Source organism: Lates calcarifer, linkage group LG14 (genome assembly GCF_001640805.2).
Source record: "Lates calcarifer isolate ASB-BC8 linkage group LG14, TLL_Latcal_v3, whole genome shotgun sequence".
NCBI classification, from domain to species: Eukaryota; Metazoa; Chordata; class Actinopteri; family Centropomidae; genus Lates; species Lates calcarifer.
This window is the reverse complement of record NC_066846.1, coordinates 12,918,844-12,944,435: the sequence shown is the minus strand read 5'-3', so window position 1 is coordinate 12,944,435 and position 25,592 is coordinate 12,918,844. Positions and strand designations below refer to the sequence as shown.

Here is a 25,592-nt window from a genome sequence, read left to right as displayed (position 1 = left end):
AGAAGCTGGAGGAGATGAAACATCACTCAGCTTTGTATGTGGACAAAAAAAGAGATGTTCCTGCCGTCTGACTGGCTGCCTGAATCACTCACCATGGCACCGCAAACACTCTCAGAGGAGAAGAGGAGAATGTGGCAGCCAGAGGTGTCACACAAAGCTGTCAAGTCATATGGCAGCTGGAGCTTTAGAGGGTCAGTGAACACACCGCAGACGTGCACTTCTCTCGGTTTGCTCACCTCCCATCGGGCGGCAGCTGGCCTAAATAACGAGCCCAAATAGGCTTTGTCATGAGGAGAAAATGACCAACATGGAGGCACATGAGGAGAACACACACACACCTTTGATAAGCCTTCAACAGCCCAGTTCCTCTGCTGTGTTTCCCTGTTCATTCACTGCCTATTTCCTCCTTGGACAATCAGTTCAAAGAGCGCCGGCCAAGGACACAGCTTCTTCAGAGAGGACATGAATGGGACATTTTAGAAAAAGATACTCCCTCAGTTACCAGTCAGGATGATTTTCAAAAATCAAACCTCACACCAGATTGAGTCCTCTGGATTTTTGGGGCAGGGGGAGTCTGGCATGAGAACGCCGAGCAGAAACAAGGCTGTGACCCATTTTAAGAGCTGAAGACGTCTTACATCAATAACAAGAAAGAGGAGGAAAAAATCATGGGATGTGAAACCATGTAGCTGGCACAGACACCACCATGAACAGAAAAGTCATTCACTCTCTAAGTGGAGTTTCCACTAAATTATTGAGCAAGAGCAACAACACTCATAAGCAATAAAACAGCATGACAAACATCAACTACTGCCCTCTCTGTGTGGTGGGTAACACCCGTGTTATCACCCCCCACAATTACCCCAGGGGTGTTTAAACTGAGCTGTACTCCTCATTCATTGAGAGCAGGGCTTGTCAGGAGCTGCTGCACTTGACACTCCTTGTTATCATGCATCTATAATGCTAACCACCTAGCTAACTAACTGCTAGCCACCTCCAGGTAAACTGAAGTTGACAGACTTGACTGGACAACCACTGACAAACAGAGAGAGGGCTTAGCCACCGTAAACAACCCCTACCCCCGCTGTAAGCTCCGGCACCCAGTGAGGAGAATGTCAATTAGTTAGCTAAGTTAGCTAACGTTAGCCTAAGTTGCTGAAATCCCTCAGGACAAGTTTATCAACTTTGGCGACAAAACTAGATAAAAGTATAAAAGAGGAGTGTCGATGTGAAAACGTTAGGCCAGTCCAGACAGTTAAGACTCACTGTGTGCGTTTAGACTCGAGTGCGCACAATGTAAATTAGCTAGCTTTAATGTTTGCTAAAGTTAGCCGGTTAGCTGTCCGATAATGGAATCACGTTGGTTAAAGTTTTGTGCAAGCTCACGGAGTCTCCGAGGAGTTGCTAACTTGCCGCTAGTCCCAGCTAGCCGCGCTCCCTCAGATGGGTGACGCCGTCTGTTGAGCTGCTTTCACGGGGATAACCGGGTACAGCCGCCCGGGGGTGGAGGTGGTGGAGGCAGGCGAGGGGTGTGTGGTTTACTCACCGGAGAGTCGGTCCGATACAGTTGGTGTCTGTGCTCTCTATCTCCCGCAGGATACGCTCGTGTTCGGCGGCTGTCTCTATGCTCGCCATCCTGCATGTTGCTGTGGTTCCGAGCTGTGCTGAGCCGAGCTGAGCTGAGCCGAGCGGACTGGCTGGGCTCCGTACGTCATGAGGAGGAACCGGAGGGTTGGTTCGATGTTTTCACAGAGCAGCCCGAGTGAGCGGAGTTTCCCTCTGTGTTTGGAGACGGTGGATAAAAGTATGAACACCTGTGTTTAGATGCAACAAATGGCTGTTTGATGAGTCAGAAATATAACTAAATGAATAAATACAGTGACTTTAATCATGTCAATTATTTTTTTTCTTTACCGACAAAATAAAACATTTATTTTTCTCCCATTTGTATATTTTTTAGCTCATAACTTTTTATGTCTCGCATCTTCTCTATATATTTTCACTTTCCCCTTTAAAACATTAAATCTGATTTCATATTACCGTCATTTTATCACTTATTTTATTAATTAAAAAAAAAAAGTTTAGATGCCTAAATGACCCAGAAAGAAATACTGTCTTTTTTTTTTTTAATCAAATTACCGGAAACGAAGAGTGGCCCTCTCATTCCATATTTTGTAAAATAAAGTTGGACTTCCTCTCAAATTTTCAAAGTAAAATCAATAATGTGAAGTTGTCCTCTCTTTTTAGCCAATGATACATTTTTGGGGTCTCGTTTTGCTGTGTATCTAACATAATGCAATCACTTAGTATTTTGCGATAGTCACGGTAACTCTGCACCCCCACTCAAATACCCCTTTATTCCTTTAGATGAATCCTATGCTCTTATTTTGTAGGCAAACCGCGCTACATCCGGCTTCATTTTAGCTTAGCCTAGCTAACTTGACGCGGCTGGTTTCTACCTACTGTCGGAGGAGAAGAGGAACAAGAAATGTTAAAATGGAGGTAAAACAACAATAATAATAATTTTAAAAGACACTATTGAACATAAGTGAAGAGCTGCGTTGAGCAGCGTGTCTGTCTGATTGAACATTTGTGCTGAGATGAAGGATGACAGGAGGTTTTAAATAGCATGACAGTGTTAGCATTGTTTTGCACACTTGTCAAAGAGATCAGAGTCCACTGCTGTGATAACGGAACTGAAGGAAAAGCTGTAAATCTCTATATTTCTGTCTGTGTTGCTGCACATAAAAGTTTATTGTACAGCTTGTGTAAACTCGGATTTAACTGTGTGTTGTGTCTCTGAGCACCTAATGCAAAAGTTAAAGGTGGAAACGGCCACTGGATGTCAGTTCACATAATATTTTGCATTTGGGTAGATTCAACCACCACAATATGTCATAAACTGTGAGTATATCATATATTTTTATGTAAGTTCTTTATTGTCTCCATCAGCCCCAGAAGAAGTTAATAAACTCAGTGGACAGCTGTGTGGATGAGGCTCTCTGTGGCCTCATCAGGGCCAATGCGGGCCTGTCTCTGCTGCAGGGCCACAGGGTCGTGCTCCGGTCCGACCTGGACAACCTGAGGGGCAAAGTGGCGCTGCTGTCAGGAGGAGGGTCGGGACATGAGCCGGCACATGGGGGTAGATGTTTTATACATTAGAATGGGATCTGAGTTGTTTTTAGCTTTTGTTTTCCTCATGGTTTAATCTGTCTTGTTTTTCCAGGTTATGTTGGTGCAGGTATGCTGTCAGCAGCAGTGGCCGGTGGAGTGTTTGCGTCTCCGCCTCCTGCCAGCATCCTGGCTGCCATCATGTCCTTGCATAATGCAGGTAATGCACACCAGACTTTTACCTTTTCATATTTTTTTCAGAGGGAAAAAAACTTGCTTATCATGTTTCAAAATGAGTTCAAGCCACTACTGTAAACATTCACTTAAAGAATGAAATTAAACGACAGTTAATTGAAGATAATAACCCTCCTCCCTCCACAGGAGCCTCCGGGATCCTTCTCATCGTGAAGAACTACACCGGCGATCGTCTCAACTTCGGACTGGCTGCAGAGCAGGCCCGTAACCACGGCGTCACTGTCGACATGGTGATTGTCGCCGAGGACTGCGCCTTTGACCGACCCAGTAAGGCCGGGAGGAGAGGCTTGTGTGGCACCATCTTCATACACAAGGTGACTCCATCCAGTTTAAGTACATGGATGCTGCTCTCAATTCTTTTGTCTTCTTTTTTTGATTAAATAAACATCTCTTTTCTCAGCTGGCAGGTGCGCTGGCAGAAGAAGGCTCCTCCTTGGACCAGATCGTTGCCAAAGTGACGGAGGTTTTGAAGGGGATTGGTGCGTCACTCCTCCACCAGCTCCTTCCTTTATTTCTCTGTGGTTACTGAGGTTACATTTTGTTGGTTGTTTGGTTGTACTCCAGGTACTCTGGGGGTGAGTCTGTCTCCATGCAGCGTCCCAGGCTGCCTGCCTTCATTCAACCTGCCACCAGGAGACATGGAGCTGGGACTGGGTGAGAGACGATTAGGAAGAAGATGCTGAACTCATGTTTGTTCTGCTGCTAATGCTAACGTTAGCTAGGTAGCGCTAGCAAACACATACATAAAGCACCTTTAAAACCCCCAAAAAATTATTTAACTATCAAGTCTTCCTGATTATGTGTTAGCAGTGAGACAGTTGGTAGTAAAAAGGCCTTTTCCTACATTCCTAAATGTTTACTAGTGTTTTCTGTCTTATCCAGGAATCCATGGTGAGCCTGGAATCAAAAGGTCAAAGGTAATTCCACCTCAGTCGACACCAGCCTGAATTTACTATGTCCATGACTCCATTTTATCCCCTTTGCTGTTAATATTTTAATTTATTTTAGTTTGTTTTATTCACTTTTTATTGACTCAGGTGGCGTCTGCAGATGAGGTGGTGAAAACCATGATAGATCACATGACCAACCCTGACAGCCAATCGTATCTGCCGCTGAAATCAGGTACTTGAAGTCTTATTAATACTTATTATAATTATAATTACTTTTATTTGAACACTGTGTGTGTGTCCTTCTTCTTTCGTACAGGAGACAGCGTGGTGCTGTGTGTGAACAACCTCGGAGCTCTGTCTTGTCTGGAGATGGCCGTCGTTACCCGAGCCGCCATCATCTGCCTGGGTAAATAAAGTGTGTGTGTTTATGTATGTGTATGCGTTTGTTCACTCCTATATGTTTATATGTTAAATGAACTTTGTCCCAAGCAGGGCCCTGTAGAGCAAGACAAGTCTTCTTTGACCTTTATGACCTCTTCTCAACTGTAAACACCTCTGAGGATGCTCTGGAATGTAATCAGTGGTCTCCACGGTTACAGAGAATCTTGGGGCGGTGGTTGCCAGGGTGATGTCCGGGTCATTCATGACATCACTGGAGATGGCTGGAATGTCGCTGACCGTGATGAGAGCGAATGAGGAGATACTGAGACTGTTTGGTGAGTGTACAAGTTTGTTTATCTATGCTTGTGAGGACCCTCTATTCTATTCTATATATTCTATTCCTTATTCCAAACCTTTACCTTAAAGGAAAAGTAAAACATTTTTTGGAAATACAGCTGAAGTCCAAAGTTTTTTAAGCCTTTTTAGCCTAGCTTAGCATGAAGACTGGAAACAGAGGCTCTGAAAGTTAAAAACTTTAGATAGATACACATATTGTGTTTGTGAAAGGAAAATGAAAGTTTAAGGGGGATTTACTGGCTGGAATTATTTCTTATCATCTTCATAGAAGCGCCATTTGTTTAGTTTGTCAAGAATCACAAAGTGTTCTTTATACATTTCAGTTCATTTGCAGGTTAAGCAAACAAGATACACAGTGTAAATACAACAGCTCTAGAGGTATTGGTACATGTACGTGTTTTGTAGTTTGGAAAACTCCAAGCCAAGCTAAGCCTGCTGCTAACTAACAGAGTGCAGCAATGAGTCTTAAACCAGATGTAAGTTAGCATATTAGCACTGCCCGTTCCCTCGTTTCTAAGTCAGTGGGTTTTTGGTTAAATGTCTGAAATAAGGTTTGTGGTTTTAACACGAGCTCAAGACACGTTTTATTCTACAACATAAAATACGTCAGAAAATCCCCCAGTGCCGACAAAAACTCCTCACAGAGACAGACGCACAAAAGAACAACCAGACGCACTTTCAGTGGATAACCACAGTCCCTCTACACATAACAAGACTTGTGCAAGTGTAGACATGCTACACACACACATTAATGACACACATATGTTTTAACAAGACTACTGAACACGCTCTGTCCCATACAGATGCTAAGACTGCTGCCCCCGCCTGGCCAAATCTCAGTACTGCACGTGTTAGCGGACACAGCTACATCACAGGTCCTCCAGCCATGGGGACACGACCACAGGACGACAAACACTCTGAAGGTTGGTTTCCAAGGGTAAATACGTATGCACATGTAGTCCATCACCATCAACTATGAGTTGAATTTTTATCATGATATTTTAGAGAAACTGCAACAAAAAGACAAGATTCTGCGTCCCAAATTGTCTTTTTTTCTCGAACCAGAAATTCACATTTTGGGGTTCAGTGAAGCCGTAATTTGTAGTTAGTGAGTAAAATATGTCATTTTTTATTATTAAGTTTAATACCCCCATCTTGTGGGCCATTAAAGGAACTGCAGATTGTTTGAATTCGCTGTCGGCCTTTGCGTACGGCCATGTAAGGTACTGCATGTTATCTTGCTTGTTTGTTTTTTCCTGTTAGGCCCGCTGAGTCCTGTGATGCGTAAATCATTAGAGAGAGTTTGTTCCACTCTGCTGGAAAAACAGGAGGAACTCAACTCTCTGGATCGCGCTGCCGGGGACGGAGACTGTGGGAACACTCATGCACAGGCTGCCAGAGGTGGGAAACTGTGTTCGCTAACAGTAGTAAATGGATAAAATTAAATATTTAAAGACTTTTATAATTGTGAAAATGTTCTTCCAGCCATTCAGGAGTGGCTCCAGGATCATGTGGTCCCTGGTTGCCCCGGGAAACTCCTATCAGTCCTGGCTGGATTGGTGCAGGAGAAGATGGGGGGGTCTTCAGGAGCGGTGGGTTTTCCACTTTATCTGATAATTATTAATATGAAGATTAACAGCTCAAACTGTCTTTACCCGTGTGTCTTTCAGTTGTACAGTCTGTTCCTGACTGCTGCTGCTGGTCATGTGACCGAGGGGCGGAGCAACGCTGCAGCCTGGGCCAGTGCAATGCATGCTGGGACACAGGCCATGAGGAGGTGTGGGGCTGTTGGACTGTGTTGGTTTTTATAGTCCACCTACATGTTTATATGCACGTACGCTCTTTGTATGCATGTGTGGTTATGAGGTTTCTGTACGGGGACAAACAAGTGACAGAAGATTTCTTCTACGACTGAGGCAGTTTATTGATATCTGATATATATTTTGATTAAAAACCACGTCTATATAATCTACTTTGATGTATTGAACCAGAATGAATGAAATACATTTCCAATAATAGTTAGTTGACTTCATTTCTTCATGAACATTCCTAAATATTTGCTCATCTTTTCAAAAGTGAGGAGTGGTTCTTTTTGTCATTTTCAGAGATATAAAATAAATACTTAATAGTTTAAGTAACAGTGTGCCTTTTACGGATGGCAACAGCTGACTTAATGAGCAAAAAACTACTCAATAAAGACGATTGATCAATTTAACAATAATGGAAATAAAATAATAATAAAGAATTCATATGAATCTGAATGATGTGTAATGTTAATGTCTTTCAGATACGGTGGTGCTGATCCTGGAGACAGAACGATGGTGAGAGTTATTTCTATGAATCTTTTCATGCTTTTATTTTGAAAAGTCTTTCCTGATTAATATGTAATTTGACCAGAAACAACCATTTTGTCTTTTTATGTATCTGCTTCCTCTGTAGTTGGATGCTTTGTGTCCTGCTGTGGATGAGCTGATGAAGCTGACCACAGCTCCACCTGGTGGACAGATGGCCATACTACAGGCTGCTGTGCAGGTACATTAAAATACTGTATAATAGGTTTTAATTGTAAGGCTGCCTACTGTGCCTCTTTTTTTTTTTTCAAACTAATAATTGTCTTTGATGATGTGTGTGTTCATATATTCCCTGAGTTGCCTTTCTTCCTTCTGTCTGCCTAGAAAGCGGCCTCAGGGGCGGAGGAAACCCGTAACCTCACAGCGAGAGCGGGCCGGGCCAGCTACATCGCAGCCGAGCGGGTCACCCTGCCCGACCCCGGTGCTGTGGCCGTAGCCGCCATCTTGAGAGCCGTGCAGGAGTCCCTGGAAGGGCAGAAGTAACAGCAAATAGTATCTGAGCTGACTTCTGTGGTCAGAAAATAGAACAACATTATCGTGCCTCGGTAACTTACACAGAAAAATTAATGTGACTGAATATTCACGGTGATGTTTACCTCTTTTTGCAAGATAAGTTTCATACTGTACATAAAGAAACAGAGGCTGGTGAGGTGGGTACCTGAAAATCTGTTTAAAATCTCATGATATGGTTTGAAAAATATTTAGTAAATGTTCAAAAACACTAAATACAACAGAGATACTGTAAATCCAGGATTTGAAACTTGAACAGCAGCAGTTTTGTGTAAGTAGTTGAATCATGAGTAGAACATTCCTAATGAAATACAATATGGACCAAAAGATACACAAGGATGTAACAGAGTGGAGCAGGAATGAGTCCTAAAACCAGGAAGTAAATTAGCATATTAGCACTTCCTGTTCCCTCGTCTCAACGTCAATGGGTTTTTGGTTAAATGTCTGAAATAAGGTCTGTGGTTTTAACACAAGCTCAAGACATTTTCAGGTTTGATTCTCCGACATAAAATGGGTCAGTAAATCCCCCACTCCTGATGTTTGAAGCTTTTACGTGTCTTAAAAAAGGCGGTTGCTAACGAGTGTCTAAATGAGACTACAGAGGTTGTCGGGGACGTTAACATGAAAACCCATCTACTCACCAGTCCACCTTTACAGCCTCGTTGTGTTTCTACTCACGCTCTTTCAAACTCTCACTAACTTTCTAAGAAGAAAGGCTTTTGTAGAAGAGCTCAGAGCTAAATGAAATGACCAGTTGGAAGCTTAGTGGTGGAGACGTTAAAAACTTTTGTTGGTCACAGTTTATTTTCTGCAATAATCCAAAACCCAGCTTTTTAGATATTATTTTAGATACAAATCATACTGTTCATGAATTAGAGGCACTTTCATGATGGAAAAGTATTAATTCTGACTAATAAATTATTTTTACAAGGTGCGTGTAAATGGTTTTTACAGTACACAGATAAATGTCAGTGAGCAGACAGGGGTTAAAAACCAGCTCGTGGGCACTTCAGCAGGGTTTGACACCGAGGCTGCTGCTGCTGACTCGTATGACAAACAAGCTGAGGTAGACATTTATTTTTACATGTGATTTTCTCTCTTTTGTTCTATAGATAGAGATCTTTTTCTTCTGTAATCTCTTCTTCTTCTTTTCTTAACTTTCATTTCTCTCTCTCTCTCTCTCAACTACCAACCCCGTCACTACTTCCTGGCACACACACACACACACTTCTGGCGTTGCTTCTTAGACTTTGAACACACCCACACACATGCACACATAATAGAAAAACCTGCTGCAATAGACACACTTGGTTTCAGTTTTAGCAGCACCTCTGCACACAGACCACGGCAAAGGTAATTCTCTTCTTGTTGTAATGTGTTTGTGTGTGATCCCTCTGATAAAACCATGAAAGTCAAGTGTCACGACTGATATTAAAGACACCAGAGAGCATGTTTATGTCAGTGCTGTCAGAACATCTGTGAAACCCAATTTGAAAACAACCTCTAGTGTACACTTGATTTGCATTTTTCATTTTGCAAATTTACACTGTTTCAGGATTGTGTTAAGTAAAAGGAATCATTAATGTTCCATTTATAGCTGCTATAGTTTACCAAGTGAAAAAAGGATCCAGGAATCACATGGGGTCAGTTTGACATTTACCAAACTAGTCAACATAACAGCAGAGTGTCTGAAGTCCAAAGATATTCACCATGTTACTCACTGCAAGTGACACCTGCTGTTATAAAATGACTGATTACACAAAACAAAAACTAATCCTAGTACTTTTTGGAAGAAAAAATACCCTAATTTTGCAGGTTTTTACCACAAGGGAATCATTAAGTACCCTAAAATATATGATAAAGAGAAGTTTACATTATGACTGGAGGATAATTAGCAATATATGATATAGACCAGACTCTAGATGGGAAGTGATAAGATTAATTAATTAATTAATTAATTATTAGTGAGAGTAAAATTTAAGTGTTTGACTTTAGAGGAAAGGAAAAGTTTGGTGTAGTGCTAAGAGTTAGATGAGAAGACTGATACTGCTCTCATGTCTGTATGCTTAATGTACCTTCTGGCAATGACTAGGAGATGGTTAGCTTAGCTTAGCTTAACACAAAGACTGGAAACACGGCAAAACAGCTAGCCTGGCTTTGTCCAGAGGTACCAAGATCTGTTAAAATAGTAATAATAATAATAATAATAATTTGCAGCTTTAAGAAGAGTTCTGTGCCAGACTACTTCCTGGTCTGGGACCAATAGCTAATACTTCAAGAAATTAAGCTAATGTCCCTGATTTTAAAAAAAAGTGTGCAAATAACCCTCGTAAACCTGCGATTTGTCATTTAACAATGTGTTAGTTAGTTAACTTTGAAGAGGAGGTGGTTGTAGGCAGATTTTGTTAGCTAGCTGTTTCCCCCCCATTCACAGTCTTTGTGCTAAGCTATGCTAAGCTAACCTTGATGTAGCTTCATGTTAACTATATAGGCACGATTGGTATCAATCTACTCGTCTAACTCTTAACAAGAAAGCAAAAAGAGTGTATTTCCCAACATGTCAAACATTTCCTTTAACATTCATTCAATGCATGGGCTAAGCTTAATTGTGTTTTGTCAATATACATATTTTGATATCAACTTAAGACTTAAAATTAGATAGCGATTGCATTCAACATGGCATAGGTTACTTTTTTACAGATTTTTGCATTTGAGGATGAAACCCTTCATTTAGTATGTTGATTTCCTCATGCTTTCATTTTAATAGATGAGGACCCAACCTAAATGTTTGGTTTAGGGCTGCAGCTAACGATAATTTTCTTCATCAAATAATCTTCCAATTATTTTCCTCAATGAACCAATTAATTGTGCAGGATATGAAATGTCTATGACTACATGTAAATCTGAGGGGAACAGCTTCCTAAACAGATCTATCACAACATAAACCTAAAAGAGGGGGAGCCACTGAATGCTGAAAAGAGCATATTTGCACAAATTTGCTAGTTATGCACACAATTACAGGAACTCGACGACATGAAAAACACAGCTTCAACTGGGGTCTCTCCTCCTTTTATCTTTGTGTTGAAAGTAAAAAAAACAATTTCTCATAACACCAGGTAACATCTTCAAATTGGTTGTATGTTTCAACTACAATGACTTAAAAGCAGGAAAAAATTGGCATTGAGTTGGCAAGAATCACCGGAATTGACCTTGTGGTTGGAAACATGCAACGTAGTCGGAGATTTGACCCCTATACGAGCCAATCATTACACTGTTTCTGTATCCTCTTCTCTGAATTGTTAACTTTAGAATAAATAATGAGACAGTGAAATGGTTTAAAAATTAAATCTGCTAGATCAGATCGTCTCTGCTACTTCCTTCACTGGAGTTCGCTCCGTGCTTTTGTTTTTGGGTCGTGTGATGATAGTCAAGCCTCACGAATTCATTTAAAACTACCGCACACGCAGTTGATTCAGCATTAAACGTACTGTTGGACTCGTTTATGCTTGAGCTTAAGTTTTAACAGGCCATTAATTTGCCATGTTGTTGGTTTTCCACTTACAGTTATTCAAACAGGAAACGTCTGCTTTCATGGTTTTACTCAGCCACCTGTTAACTAGAAAAATAACCAAATCAAGGCCCCAGTTGCCACAGCAACAACATTGCCAGGAAGCTGATCTGCTGTTGTCAGTCTTATTCTTTATACTACATATTTCTCTCTTTCTTGTCTCGATTGATTTAATTCAGTCTAACCCTGTACTGGTCCGACTGAACGTCAAGTTAACTGTACAAGAATGTAAAAGAAGTTATTGAAATTATGTTGTAATACAAAGTTTTTGTGTTTTTATGTGTCCTAGATGGAGTTTGCCTGCAGTCATGTTGTGTGTAATTGGAGGTCTGATGGAGCAGGTGAGTGCATCACATAAAATACACCAACCTTTTTTTAAAAACTGGAAATTTCTAAGGAATTTTGCCTAAAATACTTTGAGACTTTGTTAATTTTACTATCCTGCCTGTGTGATATTTAACATGTTAATTTTGAAGCACTTTATTTTTCCTGTGTTGCATAAGTAAATATTCACTTTCTTTCTTATTTACACACAATCTCTGCCAATTTATCATTTGGGCGATCATGCCTTCAACTCTCCTATCATATTACCTTTTTTTTTTTTTTTTCAAAATAAGAGCACGCCTCCTGCGTTAGAATAATGAGAGTTAGCAAGATCATTTCAACTGGCTAACCCTTTACCTTGGATTAATTGATTGAAGTACAGTGCAAAAACATGTGATTTATCGGGCAATTATTAAAATAATGTGTATTTAATTTGTTCCATTTAATTTACTGTAGCTTAATTTAGTGCTTTAGTGCCATAAACATGTCACAATGTAATTTCCCAGCGTCCACAGGTGTTTCTCTGGTGGAGAATGAGTATGACAACGCAGAAGCTGTTAGACAGCAACAAGGTAATTTACACATACAGAATTCATAAAGGTCAACGTATCTAATGTTTTTTTCTGTCTGAAGTATTATGCATTATATTCTCAAGAGTACTGCAGTGAAATAACAGGAAAGCATATTAAGCAGTTACATGTGTGTGCATAGTGTGCGAGTGTTAGTGTGTGGGCATGCTTGCAAGTGCAAAGGATAGACAAGCAGAGTGAAGGAGATGTAAAGATAGCACTTCAGCAACAACATGGGGGAAGTCCACACACAGATCAGACAGTTAATTTGATAAAAACAAAAAAAATTTATAGTTTCCGTCCAATTTGTTCCCCCATTTACTGTGAGACAGTGTTTCTAACCACCAAAACATGATCAAAGGGAATGAGAGGCAGCTTCAGCCTTGTATTATACTGGTAAAAATGGTTAAATTGTTCTGTGTTCCAGTCTATGTTCCCTGGGTCTTAAGTTCCCATGCTCTTATGTTCCCATGGTCCTCTGCTTCCTGGTTGCTATGTTCCTACGGTCCTATGTTCCCAGGTTCCTGTCTTCCTACGGTCCTATGTTCCCAGGTTCCTGTGTTTCCTTAAGTCCCCATGGTCCTGTATTATATTTAACATAACAACCTGCTACCTTACCCTGACTCATTTGATAAGTTCCCTCAAGTGTAGGCCTGTTATATTGAGAGTAGTTCTGGGGAACAGAAACCCCCTTTGATGGGTTCCCAGTATTTGGTATATGAAGCTGGGACACACAGGACGCTGGGAACATAAGGTCATGGGAACACAGGACCATGAACGAACATATATGTAAAACTAGGGAACATAAGACAATGGAATAGCACATATGTAAACTAGGGAACATAAGACCCTGACAACATAGGACCCTGGAATTATAAGACCATGGGAACATGGGACCTTAGAAGAGTACTTATGTAGAACTGGGGAACATAGGACTTTGGGAACAAACTGCGTATAAAAACTCATAGTTTTTAGTGCTTTGAGAGATCTTTGTGGATCTGTTATACCAGTCTTCATAACTCATTTCATTTTTTTACAACTTTGAGAAGCTTTTCCATTTTCTTTGAGCATTGCATTGAGAGAAATGGAAATTATGTTATTTTACAGCACACTCAAAAATGAGGCTTTCTAAAAACATAATGCGTAGTGAAAGCTTTTCAGTAGAGTCGATATTACTGTTTGTTGTTTGACTGTTAATCTCCGCTCCTTCATTACTGTGCCTGTCAAATGTTCCACTCTCTCACCACATACAGTGAAATGCAGTTAAAAATGACGACGGTGGTGGATTTACCACCCAAAACACGTCCCCAGTTTCAGGCAGAGGTAGACAAAAGCAGCTTCTCTTTTCTAGCTGACAACTATTAATTTTGTCATCTGAAATGAATCACTGCAGCTGTGTCCGGGTGACTCATTTTAAAACAAGAACCATATAAAGATCTTATATGTGCACTTGATTGCTACATACATGATATTGTGTCACACATCACAGATTTTCTTTCTTTTTCTAGGTCCAGCTCCTCCACCGCTGCCTCCCCGCCGCCTCCGTAAACCTCGGCCTACTTCCCTCCCTCTCCCGCCTCCTCCTTCCTATCAGCCTCCACCCACTCCTCTCTCTCTCCCCCCTCCTGTCCCACCTAGAGGTGAGTTTTTGTTTGCCCTTATTTCCCCTTACCCCTCTCTCTCCACGTAAATCCTGAACATATGAAAGTCATATTTACTTTTTCATTCCTTTGGCGTGAATCATCAGGTGACAAGTTGGAAGGAGAGAGCAGGTTGAACGCAAACGTCAACGTCGTTTCCCTCAGTGTTGGAAAACTGGTCAACATCAGCCAAGGTCAGATTAACACACACTTACACACACAAACAAACACAACTTCCATTTTTTTAACCACCCTTCTTTGGGCTCACCCTCTAACCAGCCCCAGGCATGGAGAACTTTCAGAGCCCAGTGATTTGTGGGAAATGTAGTGCTGCCTTGTCATGTCTGAGCACTATACAGAGGAATGTGAGTGGTCACACAGTTCATTTCTCCTTTTATGTCAGAGGAACAAATGAGCATTAAATAACATATCTCCTCTCTCCATCCTCTCGTTCAGGTGTGGGTGTGTGAGTTTTGTGGATGTGAGAACAGTGTGGATGACCGTCTGAGGAGAGTCTGCATCGGTCAGCGTGCAGGTGTCCGCAGCGACGACCTTTACCTGCCGTACCAGAGCGACGACGACTACCAGAACCTGGAGGACACGCTGGTGGTTTTCTGTGTCGACATTTCTGGCAGCATGAGCGTCACCACAGAGGTGTGTGTGTATGTGTGTGTGTTAAAGCAGCGGAGGATATGGAAGCCCATCTCCAACACTTAATTTGAGATACTAACTTGTTATTTTCATTATTTTCAGATGCTGAGTCATTATTTTTTAGATATTAACTCAATATTTTTAGATACTTACTCATTATTCTGAGATACTAACTCACTATTTTTAGATATTAAGACATTATTTTGAGATTTTAAGTCATCATTTTGAAATGTTAGCTTGTTATTTTGAGATGCTTTTCAGATGCTAAATCATTATTTTAGATATTAACTCATTATTTTCGAGATATTATGTCATTATTTTGAGGTACTAAGTCATTATTTTAAGATAGTAACTCATTACTTGCAGATACTCCATACCAACTCATAATTTTGAGTTATTAAGTCCTGTACATAAAAATACCAATTTAATGAATTTATTATTACACTGAAGCATATTACAAGAGTATTATCAGTAGATGTACAATAAAAAGTACCATATCATTATATTTGACATGTGCTGAATAAAAATGGTGTATGTGAAGTTAACCCCATGAATCATTATATGTCCATCTCTAATAATAATCTTGACATATTTTATTCTCTCTAGGTGACATCGAGCAGTGGTTTTCCAGCCCACGTATCCAGACTAGAGGTGAGATGTTGATTTGTTCGTGTTTGATTGAATGAATTAATTTATATGTAGTTTTCAGCTGGCTGTAATATTTATGTGTTTAACATATTTAGTTAAAACTCTGTTGTTATATTTTCACAGGGTATCCAGGATGCCCTCCAGAGAGCACTAACATCCATGATGCAGCAGTCCCCCCGCAGGAGAGTGGCACTGGTGACATTCGGTGATGAGGTAGGAGAAGTTAATTTATCTGTTTTAAAATGAATTTTATGCACTAGCATAAAAAGCTTTCGACTCATCTCGCAGCAACAAAAACAAGAGGTGACTTCCTGTTTATGGCTATTAATTATTACACTCAGCGGAAGTTGTTGTTTTTGTAAATGACAGCAGATGGTTTCCTCTGGGGGGAGGTGAAAACAGTAATATCTCTGACTACTTTTATTCTCATTTTTGTGGAAATAGAAATGCAAATCATATGTTTGAAGGTTTTTTCTTCCTCGAAATGTGATCAAACTTTTCAAAAGTCAGATATAAATACTGCTATGATCCTCTAACCTTCCTCTTTCATCTACAGGTTGTAATATATGGTGATGGTACCAGTACTCCTCTCACTCTCAGGGACTGGGCGTTAGTTGACTATGATCATATATGGGAACGGGGTGCGGCTTACAGCATCCCACACTGCATCGCTGAGACGTACCAACAACTAATAAAACGAGTCAAAGAGTAAGCGACGACAGTGTATTACAATATCATCGCTGTGATACACAACTGTAATATATATTCTTAATATTTCTGTATACGTCCAGGCTCAGGGAACATGGGGCAACGTGTCTCGGTCCTGCAGCATTAGCCTCAGTTGCGATGGCATCAAGGTACCCAGGGTCAAAGGTGAGTGAGTCTAAAGGACTCATAATTCAAGCAACATAATTCATGTTCTTGCTGAGAGTTAGATGATACAATCTATGTTTTTAGACTTGGTAGTGAGGTATGAAACTAAAAACACTACGATATGCTGTAGATATACTAACCCAATGTGCTGCAAATCATAAAGAGGATGGTTTCCGGTGTTGTAAATACGCACTGGTAATCTTTTTATCTGAGTAGGTGTTATTATATCAAACGATGGAGCTTCACAGTCTTTACAGTGATATATTTGAGCTACTGATCTTGTTGTACAGGTGATTTTGTGCACTGACGGCCTAGCCAACATTGGACTGGGGGAGATGGAGCAAACGCCCTCTCTGTCCTCTTCCCCCCTCACGCCATATTTCTACAGACAGCTGGCTCTTCAGGCTGTGGGCAGTGGGTGAGGAAACACACACAAATCTTATTATCAATAGTTAAAATACAAAAAATGTTAAAAAAATAAAGTGGAACTAATTATCTTTCGCTTCCTCTGCCAGGGTCATAATATCGCTAATGACCTTTGAAGGGACAGACTGTCGCCTGGCTGATGTTGGGAAACTAGCCGACACTACAGGAGGAAGGGTGAGACATATTTACATGAGTACAACTGACACTAAGGAAAACATCTGGACGGAAATGAATGTCCAGGGTTCGAGAGAGCACTGAAACATCCTTCTCATGTGGAACTAAAAGATAAATATGTAAAGGATATTTAGAATGATTGGATATGAATAATGATTGATGAAGAACAAAAGACTGGTTTGATTGGTTTTAGTTTGATAAGCTATGACTTACATTTAAAAAAAGGAAGTGAAAATCCATCCAATAATTTCATCAATTTCAATCAAACTTCGCTCGCCTGCACAGGTGAACATCGTGAGCCTTGGTACCATTGCCTCAGAGATGCAGTCAGCCTCCATGGACAACGTCCTGGCAACAGGAGTCACGGCAACGCTGCTTGCTTCTGATGGCATGTGAGTGATGACTGATTAAAACACAAATCACCAAGAACTTTTCAGGTTGTTAATGTCTGTAAATCTACCAACTATGCATTGTGCTAAAAGGTTAGTCTTTGTCTGTTAATTTACATGTATACCTGAGAGACGTAACTCTTTTTATCTCTCTTTCTCTGTAGGTATTTTCCCTATGAGGATGAAAACAATCATAAACTGGTGAGAGAGATTGGGAATGTGACCAAAGGTCTGGAGATCACCTTCCAGTTTGCTGTCAAACCAGAGTTTATGGAGGGTAAGGTACTGTAGGGACTCACATGTATTTGCCTGAGATGAGATTTTATAGTGTAAGAGAGCATAAAACAAACTGTCATTAAAAGATATTATGTGTGTGTTAGTTTTCTTCCGGAGGAACACACTCCCATTCCAACTGCAGCTGAGCTTCAAGACCAGAGACCAACAAAGAGTCACGCGTATCATTACCGAACAGCGACCAGTTACCTCCAGCAGGTGAAAACTCTTTTGTGGTGTCAACCTGATTGTGTCTGCACTAAAAAGTATCAAAAACTGGTGTGTTAAAGAAGGTTTCTGATCTCTTCTGTCTGTCTGAAGTCGGTTGTGGGCCGGTAGTTTCAACGTGGCGGTGCTCGGTGTCCACTGCGCTCAGCTCTGTGCCAGTTTAACCATGGAGGGCCGAGTGCAGGAGGCACAGAGGCAACTGAGAGCACAGCAAGAACTGCTGAACCAAATCAGGTAGGAGTGTCTGATCTTTGAAATCTGGGTAGAGACAAATAACAGCGAGAGGTGATGGAATAGGAGGACAATATATTGCTGTGGTATTACATGACGTATATTTGTAGTCCAACCCAGGAGTTAGCATCACCCCAGTTCCCTTGACAAAAGCCAGTGGGATTTTTCATTGGCTTTTGGATTATTGCAGAAAATAAACTGTGATCAACAAACGTTTATGACTCTTACATGTTTTAGCCAGATAATCTTCATAACGTCTGAGCTCTTCTACAAAAGCCTTTCTTCTTAGAAAGTTAGTGAGAGTTTGAAAGAGTGTGAGTAGAAACACAACGAGGCTGTAAAGGTGGACTGGTGAGTAGATGGATTTTAGATCTGATGTATTTTATGTCGTAGAATAAAATTTGAAAATGTCTTGAGCTTCTGTTAAAACCACAGACCTTATTTCAGACATTTAACTAAAAACCCACTGACTTTGAGACGAGAGAACCGGGGAATGCTAACATGCTAACTTATTAGCAGGTCTTAGGACTCATTCCTGCACCGCTCTATAAAGGGTGGTTGAGATCATGAATGTAGAGATTCTAGACATATGTTTAATAACAAACAATATAAGTATCACAACTTTTACCCAATTAAACAAAGGACAGCAACAGTAATAAATACAAACAGACCATTTATATATACAGACATTAGCTTAAATTAGCTCTTTACATACATGCCGTGAGGATGTATGATTTTGATTTACCTGTTATCCCACCCACATTATGGGTGCTATGACTCAGTACGTGTGTGGGTGTGTATATGTGCAGCCCTGGTCGGTTACTTTCATGTGTGGGGGCTCATTTCCAACATCCACCTCACCTTAAAATAACTTTTAACTGTTAAATCTCAAATTAGATTTAGGCTAATATTAAGATAAGACGTTCAGTTAGGTATGTAGGTCAGGTAGTTAAGGTGAGACAATCGTGTATGTATTTAAGGTATTTTTTCTCGGTAAAACACTTCCTTTTTCCGCCCCCTGAAGTAAGTACAGGCCAATCCAGAAGCAGGAGAGTATCTACAGCAACTGGATGGACACCATGACAACGATATGTGATGACATCACCACAGAGTCCCAGGTAATCATTCACTTAATATATCAACAAAGGGATAAACTGGCGACTTCAGAAGTATTCCTGTTATCAGCAGTTCAACCGAAATTATCTTTCTTACCTCTGAGGTTATATTTTTAAATCTACTGACAGAATTCAGTTAAATTTGGTGGAAAATAAAGCCGTGGTTCCATGGAACAAGTGATTAGGTTCAGTGCAGATCTCGGTGCTACGGCACCACCGTGTGGCCATTTATAAGAACTTCATCCTTTCCTCCTGCACAGATAGATTTTGAGCCGTTACCAGCTCTTTTCACAAGTTCTAAAAATAAAAATGACGTCCAGTCTTCACCAAATGTGGGAGGATCACCAAACTTAGTTTTATGAGTAATTGGATTTAATGAAGATTAATAAATATGAAACTACAGCCAGCAGCTGGTTAGCCTAGCTTAGCTTGGAAATGGGGGGAAACAGTTGTCACATCTCATTTGTTTAATCCACATAAAAACTGAAGTGAAAAAACAAGAACCAGTCCAGCTGTTTGCACCTGTTTCCAGTCTTGATGCTAAGCTACACTAACTGGCTTTTGGCTGTGGTTTTATATTTAATAGACAGATATGAGTGTGGTATCAGTCTTCTCAACCAACAAACGCATTCCGCAAAATGTCAAAACATTCTTTTAATTAGTTATTGTTTAATATCCACTACTTTTTTCTGTGATTACGTTTTAAATTATTGTAGTCATGATCTGATTGACATAAAATGTCTTAACTCTTGAATGCAATGTGCAATTGCTGCAAAATCTATATAACAAATACATACATAACATCCCAATTATGTGAAAAATAAATTATTTATCTGTGCATGCAGCAATCAGTAGGTTTTAAGTTTGACCCAAGACCTTATATTCCTAAAATAATATTCTCTGCGATACAAACAAAAATATCTTATCATTTTGTGTTTAATATAAACATTGTAATCTCATGTGATCTGAACCATTAAACATTAAAAATTCCTTTCAAACCAGACATTTAATTCTGTTCAGATGAAACTCTTACACACAGATTTATAAACTCTTTCCTCTGCAGACTCTCTCTGATGAAGCAGCTAAGGTGGTGTACCAGATGAAGAGAGCCAGCAGTGTCGGCAACAACAACAGCAGCAGCAGCAGCAGCAGCAACGCAACTGAGACCCAGAAGAGGCCTGTGAGGAAGAAAAAGGCTCTTATGGAGGGAATGTAAAGAAGTCAGTCACGGTTAACTGTGACTTAAAGGTTTGATTGTAGACCCTGAGGGTCTGACTCTTTTTGACTAATAAAAAGTTGGAAAATCTGTTAAAATAGGCTTTTTCCCACAAATCAGAGCCACGTTAGAGGTGAGATTTTATTGGTGACAAAAGTTCCCAGGATAAATAATATACTGTATCAGTCCTGGGCTGGACAGGAATTAAATTTCCCTCGTGTGTCTCATCACAGGAGAGAGATTCAGCCAAACTTATCTGTACTATATTTATTTGGATTTCTGTTTTATAGGAAATTTGATTTATGAAAAGAAACAGTTCTATTTGTTTCGTATCAAATAAAAATCATTTTTTAATCATTTTTTAATCCTTCCTGCCTTTGTAATGTTGTAGTATTATTGCCCATGTCTGTTTGTTAATCTGTCAGCAGGATTACGCAAAAAATACTGAGCCGATTTGCAGCGAACTTGGTGGAGAGATGAGGCATCAACCAGGGAAAAATCCATTAAATTTCATGTCAGATCCAGATCATTTACTTTAATCGTATCATTTAATTGTATTTGAATACTGCAGGATATAAACTGCTACTCCATTTTCTACTCTAAAGTTCTACTCAAAACCAAACATGCAGTATAGAGCATTTAATGCTGTGCATACATTTAAAATGGGCTCTGATTAACCAGGCACCGTCAAGCAAAACAGCCCACGCCACTTTGTTGTAACATTAATGTTTAGACAGTGTTAATCTGTATCCTGACGCTCTGTCTGTGACAGCAGATTTAACATAGATCCACACAGCAGCTTGTTTCAATGCTTGAGCCTTTTATTTTTGCATGAAAGAAAAAATAATTCAGTGCTAAAAACATAGTTCACACAGTTCATTCAGTCTTCTCTTATTAAAGACACGAGGCATAAGAGACCATCCATCTTCTGTCACTTGGTTCCTGAAATGGCATTACAGCGATAGTAAAGAGGTAAAGATGTAAATGAGACGTAGATCATTAATGATGTATATGATCAGCTCAGGAGTCATGGACTTTTTTGGCACAGACAGATGGAAGAGTACTGGAGCACTGAACATCATCCCAACACTTGTGCTCTGTAAGTAACAAAAACAGAGGAGTCACTAAACGCCACACAACCCAAAATATATCAAGAATATCTCAAGACTCCCTTAAAGGAATCTCTTCAACTTTGACCATCAAATTTTAATCAGTTCATCCTTGAGTCTGAGTGAACATTTGTGCCAAAGGTCAAATGGTTTTTGGCCACAAGTCAAGAATTCACACGCTATGTAACTGCAACTGGGCTGGTTGGCTGGAGGCAACTGCAAGATAATAACTCCACTTGAGATTCTTTCCATATACGTTTAGGTTCGACTTCCCTTTATGTTTCCCTCTACAGTTCACACTATTCATACAAGCGATTTACCTCCATAGTTCATCTGCAAACAGTGCTGCTTCCACCAGCGGTTGTCAAATTTGCCACAGTGTTTGTAGTCGAACACGGTACCATCACTCCACAACCAGATACCCTCCTAAAAGACACAGGAGAAGTGAAAACTGTAAGAATAAATAAATAAATAAATAACAAGTAAATAATGATTGAATGTTTGTAGTAATTAAATGATATACCGTCTGGCAGTCAGAGCCTCCAAGCCACGTTCTTCCAAACCCCCCATTGGCCACCACAATCATCTTCTGGATGTCTTGATACTCGTTAGCACTGTGCACAGATGCGAGGTGTGCACCCATGCCGATGCAGTTTTTCTATGGTGGAGATACAGTGGAACAGCTACAGAAAAACTACTTGAAATAAATGTGACAGAGTGTGGAAGCATCACAGATTGAATCCACGTTATCCAGCTTACCTCAGCGTTACCCCAGTTCAAACGATTTGCAACATAGCGGAAACAGCGACCGCTGATCTCAGTCCAGTGGTTGGGACAAGATGTTGACCTCTTGACTCTGGGACTCTGGGCTTGTGGAAGCAAATAGAGAGGAAAGAAAGGCACTGCATCTGGATTATTTCTTGTCGCACATGCACAAACAAACCCAAAACATTTGGATTAACACTCACCAGCAGTTCTGGACAGAACCATCATGGCACAAAGAAGCACAGACACAACCAGCGTCTTCATGATGGAGGTGATAAAGACACTGAGGACGATTACCTTCAATAAGGAAACAGACGAGTCACTCAGGCGTGAGAAGGAGGGTTTATGAGGGGAAAAAAGCAGAAGAGGTTCAATCTATCACAACAAAAACCACAGAGGAAAAAAACAGAGTTTAGTGCGATGAAAAACAAAAAGCTAAATATCTGTTCTAATGCAGATGTGGGGTACGCCTAAATCATGTTTCAACAAGTTTTCTCACTTACGAACTTTTGAAGAATTCAACAGAACCATGTTTTGATGTTTGATGGTTTTTACATACAACATAATAATAAATTGTTGTTAATGAACATAAGTTGCAGGTTTTTTTGTACAGAGAATTTCAACAAGAAGGTAATTCAACGTGCTTTATATAAGATAGAAAAGGCATCGAGACAAAATGTAAAAGCATTTAGATATGATCTGCTGCTATATCTGCTGATAGAAACCTTTATGGTTATGTTTAGGCACTCAGAGTATTTGGTAAAGAGGAAAAGGTCTTGGTTAAAATAAAAAAATCACAAGCTATTGACATTTAACCAAAACTAGTCTCTTTCCCTGACCCCAGGCTATTATAATCAGTGTTTTTATAGTATGAGTGTATCATGGAAGGATTACTGAAAAGGCTGTCTGAGGTGACTGCTGACATGTTGACCACAAAGAGACTCAAAATGATGCAAAACAACAACAAAATCAACATCAATAAGATGTTAGGTGATTTTTAAAAAATCCTGTCAGTGTAATACAATTTTATTTGTTTTTATCCAAAGCTGCAGAAGAACAAAGACAATTTTAATTAAAAAACAGAAATGTTTGACTACAAACAAAAGTCAGTACACCCTTTATTAGTTGAGATTCTTTAATTTTAACTACTGATGACTTTATCCTTCTGGGCATAAGCTTTAAAACATTCCAATGCTTTGAGAAAGAGACAGAAACAGACCAGATGGCGACATGCGAACACAAAGCAGAAGCTGAGAAGTTATCATACAGTCATATCTAATATTGATGGGCTTGTTGAGCACTAGTCAGCATAAACTATGAGTTTAAGACATCCCTCACTCATGATTTAGCATTGACCACTTCTTCATACAGTTGTGAAATTGTGCAGCAGATCAAATGATAACTTCAGCTTCTGTTTTGTTGTTTGGTTTAACAAGCTGCTGCTTCTGAGAAATGTAGTAACAAGGTAAATAAGTAACAAGGTTTTGGGAGAATAATCTCATTTTTACAGACAATCTAAATTCAATATTCTGTCTGTTTATTTATGTCTTAATCACAGGTTGCTGGGAATCACTAAAAACCACAAAATGTTACACTGTTCAACCACACCCATTTAGATTTAGATTTTTTACACCAGGGAAAGCACAGGTGTAAACTAATTACGTTACTGAACAGTCTGGGCAGTTTGAAAAAAGTTAAAACACTGACTGTGTTTGTTTTTTTTTCGGAGACTAATTAGTAATGTGGAGCAGCTGTTGGTGCAGGCTGTAGTGAGTCACAGGTGTGCAGTGCAGGGAAACACAAACAACAGGTGAGCACAGGTGAGCCGAGTGAAATCTTGAATATCACCAATGCAAACATGCAGAGAAAAAACTGCTGTGATGTGAAGCGCACTTTACATGTACAGTTATATCAAATTTGTGCAATGATATCATTCTTGTTCATTTTCTGCTGTTTTTCAAGACATATCTATTTATTCTATTATTTATCTAAATTGGATTCAGTGTTTTTGGAGAATGTGTGCGAGATTATTCCATTTTCCTATGTGGCACCATACGGGAGTAGCACAAAATTTAGTTGTATTTTAATACAATGACAATTAAGGCTTTCCTCTTCTTCTACAGTTAAAAAGGGCAAATGTTGTCCACCTCCTTACCTTCTACCTCACTACATGATGGACAGTTTGCTCCCTGCAGACACTGAACGTCGCCACTGGACATAAATGGTGAGTGGATAGCCTGAATAAATGAGCTGAGACATAATAAAATTCAAAGACTGGTAATATCTATCACAGGAAGAATACCAGAGGGTAGCATTTCACCTTTAAGGCAGAAAACAGTGTTTCAATGGTGTTTTACTTAGAGAATTTCATCTGCTTCTGTTAAATCAAGCTGTTTGTGCAACATGCTTGGAGGTGCATGTTAGTTCATTATTTAGTCGTCTGGCCTGTAACTTTACCGCTTTGGTTTATTCTCATGTTTACAGCTTCCTTTTCTGTTGCTGCAGCTATTTTCAGGGAAAACGTTCTAAAAAAACAAACAAACAGCAGACACAGTCAGAGTTAGAGCTAAAGAGACACATATTTCCCTAAGAATATGTCTGTGTAGGTTCTCAGTCATCCAGATCATGGTAGTCTGAAGTGTTGAAGTTGAAGGCACCTGGACTTCTCTGAGGTTTCTTGAAGACATTTCACCTCTCATCTGAAGGGCTTCCTCAGTTCTAAAAACTGGTTGGGGAGTTAGGGTCACTTGAGCCCAGGTGTGACTCGTTGGTGGGTCATTGCCCCATCATGACATCATGTGATGTCCCCAACAACTGTCATGACGACAGAGTGGCTTAACGACTCTCAAGACCACCTGTAACAGGTTAAATACCAGCATGTAAGTAGCCAAAGGAATTGGTGGAGACCAAAAACAAAGCTAGAAGGAAAGCGTATATTGGACTTGGATTCAACAGTTGGTCATAAACACAACTCCAAACCAACTCCATAACAGCTGGATGTGTAAATATATCAGTGATGTGTTCTCTGTGCCCCAAAAGAAAAATCAGGTCAATGCAGGTTGCAGTGAACTTCATGTACCTTTCCTTGTGGTATTCGGCAACAACACGATGTCTTCACAGAAACTAGAGGAAACAGGTTCAGCCTTGGCATTAGTCACTGTGTGCCACTAGGTGCAGGTATAGTTATCACTCACCTGTGGTGGTGCGATAGCTTTCACTGTACAACAACACAACAACATATAAGTGATAGTGCAGAATGTACAAGAGGAAAAGCACAGCTGGTACTGCTGATCAGGAGATAATCAAGTGTTTACGGAGAAGGAGAATGAAATTGCATTCTCTTACGACTGCAGTACCAGTCAAATACTACAGGGAAATACAATTTCGTGGTACTTGTAGTTGAGTATTTCCTTTTTATGCTACTTTACACTGCTATTTCATTACATTGCAAGAGGATAGTTTAGTATTTACTCAGTTTGATTTAATTGGCAGCTGTAGGTTAGAAGATTAATCTATAAAAGTGTCTTAAGTTAGCTTC

The 25,592-nt window shown here is 40.0% G+C and overlaps 4 protein-coding genes across 5 annotated transcripts in view; 2 read left to right on the top strand and 2 right to left on the bottom strand.

Annotated features, from left to right (window-relative positions):
* Positions 1–1,794, bottom strand: part of exoc6b (exocyst complex component 6B) — an 88,217-nt gene extending 86,423 nt beyond the window's left edge. The window contains exon 1 of one of the 2 annotated variants that reach the window (XM_018689344.2): positions 1,547–1,794. In XM_018689344.2, coding sequence (XP_018544860.1) covers positions 1,547–1,635 — 89 coding nt within the window. In that variant the 5' untranslated portion in view covers positions 1,636–1,794. The remainder of the gene's footprint in view (positions 1–1,546) is intronic. The other variant, XM_018689345.2, reaches the window with a different exon arrangement.
* A 602-nt stretch (positions 1,795–2,396) lies between these two features.
* tkfc (triokinase/FMN cyclase) lies at positions 2,397–8,787 on the top strand. The gene is made up of 17 exons (XM_018689351.2): positions 2,397–2,502; positions 2,953–3,142; positions 3,227–3,331; positions 3,493–3,680; positions 3,767–3,845; positions 3,931–4,020; positions 4,249–4,283; positions 4,404–4,488; positions 4,573–4,662; positions 4,856–4,972; positions 5,798–5,917; positions 6,258–6,395; positions 6,480–6,586; positions 6,665–6,771; positions 7,282–7,315; positions 7,434–7,526; positions 7,670–8,787. Exons 1-17 carry the CDS (start codon positions 2,497–2,499, stop codon positions 7,826–7,828), a joined length of 1,743 nt encoding a protein of 580 aa, XP_018544867.1. The 5' UTR covers positions 2,397–2,496; the 3' UTR covers positions 7,829–8,787.
* Positions 8,788–8,809: 22 nt separating this feature from the next.
* Positions 8,810–20,537, top strand: si:dkey-9k7.3 (circularly permutated Ras protein 1). Its single transcript, XM_018689346.2, has 19 exons — positions 8,810–8,921; positions 11,713–11,764; positions 12,254–12,319; positions 13,825–13,956; positions 14,064–14,150; positions 14,236–14,321; positions 14,413–14,610; positions 15,214–15,258; positions 15,379–15,468; positions 15,812–15,963; positions 16,047–16,128; positions 16,419–16,546; positions 16,644–16,728; positions 17,014–17,120; positions 17,282–17,394; positions 17,498–17,609; positions 17,712–17,852; positions 18,874–18,967; positions 20,028–20,537. Exons 2-19 carry the CDS (start codon positions 11,713–11,715, stop codon positions 20,178–20,180), a joined length of 1,923 nt encoding a protein of 640 aa, XP_018544862.2. The 5' UTR covers positions 8,810–8,921; the 3' UTR covers positions 20,181–20,537.
* Positions 20,538–20,980: 443 nt separating this feature from the next.
* Positions 20,981–22,413, bottom strand: LOC108891959 (ladderlectin). Its single transcript, XM_018689352.2, has 5 exons — positions 22,258–22,413; positions 22,049–22,158; positions 21,813–21,947; positions 21,610–21,715; positions 20,981–21,277 (listed from the first exon to the last, which is right to left on the bottom strand). Exons 1-5 carry the CDS (start codon positions 22,316–22,318, stop codon positions 21,201–21,203), a joined length of 489 nt encoding a protein of 162 aa, XP_018544868.1. The 5' UTR covers positions 22,319–22,413; the 3' UTR covers positions 20,981–21,200.
* Between the last annotated feature and the right edge of the window lie 3,179 nt (positions 22,414–25,592).

Coding starts and splice junctions, on each gene's coding strand:
- si:dkey-9k7.3 (XM_018689346.2), top strand. CDS start 11,713: ATGGAGTTTGCCTGCAGTCATGTTGTGTGTAATTGGAGGTCTGATGGA. Junction 15,259..15,378: donor CCCACGTATCCAGACTAGAG/GTGAGATGTTGA, acceptor ATATTTTCACAG/GGTATCCAGGATGCCCTCCA. Junction 17,395..17,497: donor CAAACCAGAGTTTATGGAGG/GTAAGGTACTGT, acceptor TGTGTGTGTTAG/TTTTCTTCCGGAGGAACACA.
- LOC108891959 (XM_018689352.2), bottom strand. CDS start 22,318: ATGAAGACGCTGGTTGTGTCTGTGCTTCTTTGTGCCATGATGGTTCTG. Junction 22,159..22,257: donor GGTTCTGTCCAGAACTGCTG/GTGAGTGTTAAT, acceptor TGCTTCCACAAG/CCCAGAGTCCCAGAGTCAAG. Junction 21,716..21,812: donor GAGGCTCTGACTGCCAGACG/GTATATCATTTA, acceptor TGTGTCTTTTAG/GAGGGTATCTGGTTGTGGAG.
- tkfc (XM_018689351.2), top strand. Junction 3,681..3,766: donor GCACCATCTTCATACACAAG/GTGACTCCATCC, acceptor CTCTTTTCTCAG/CTGGCAGGTGCGCTGGCAGA. Junction 4,973..5,797: donor GGAGATACTGAGACTGTTTG/GTGAGTGTACAA, acceptor TGTCCCATACAG/ATGCTAAGACTGCTGCCCCC.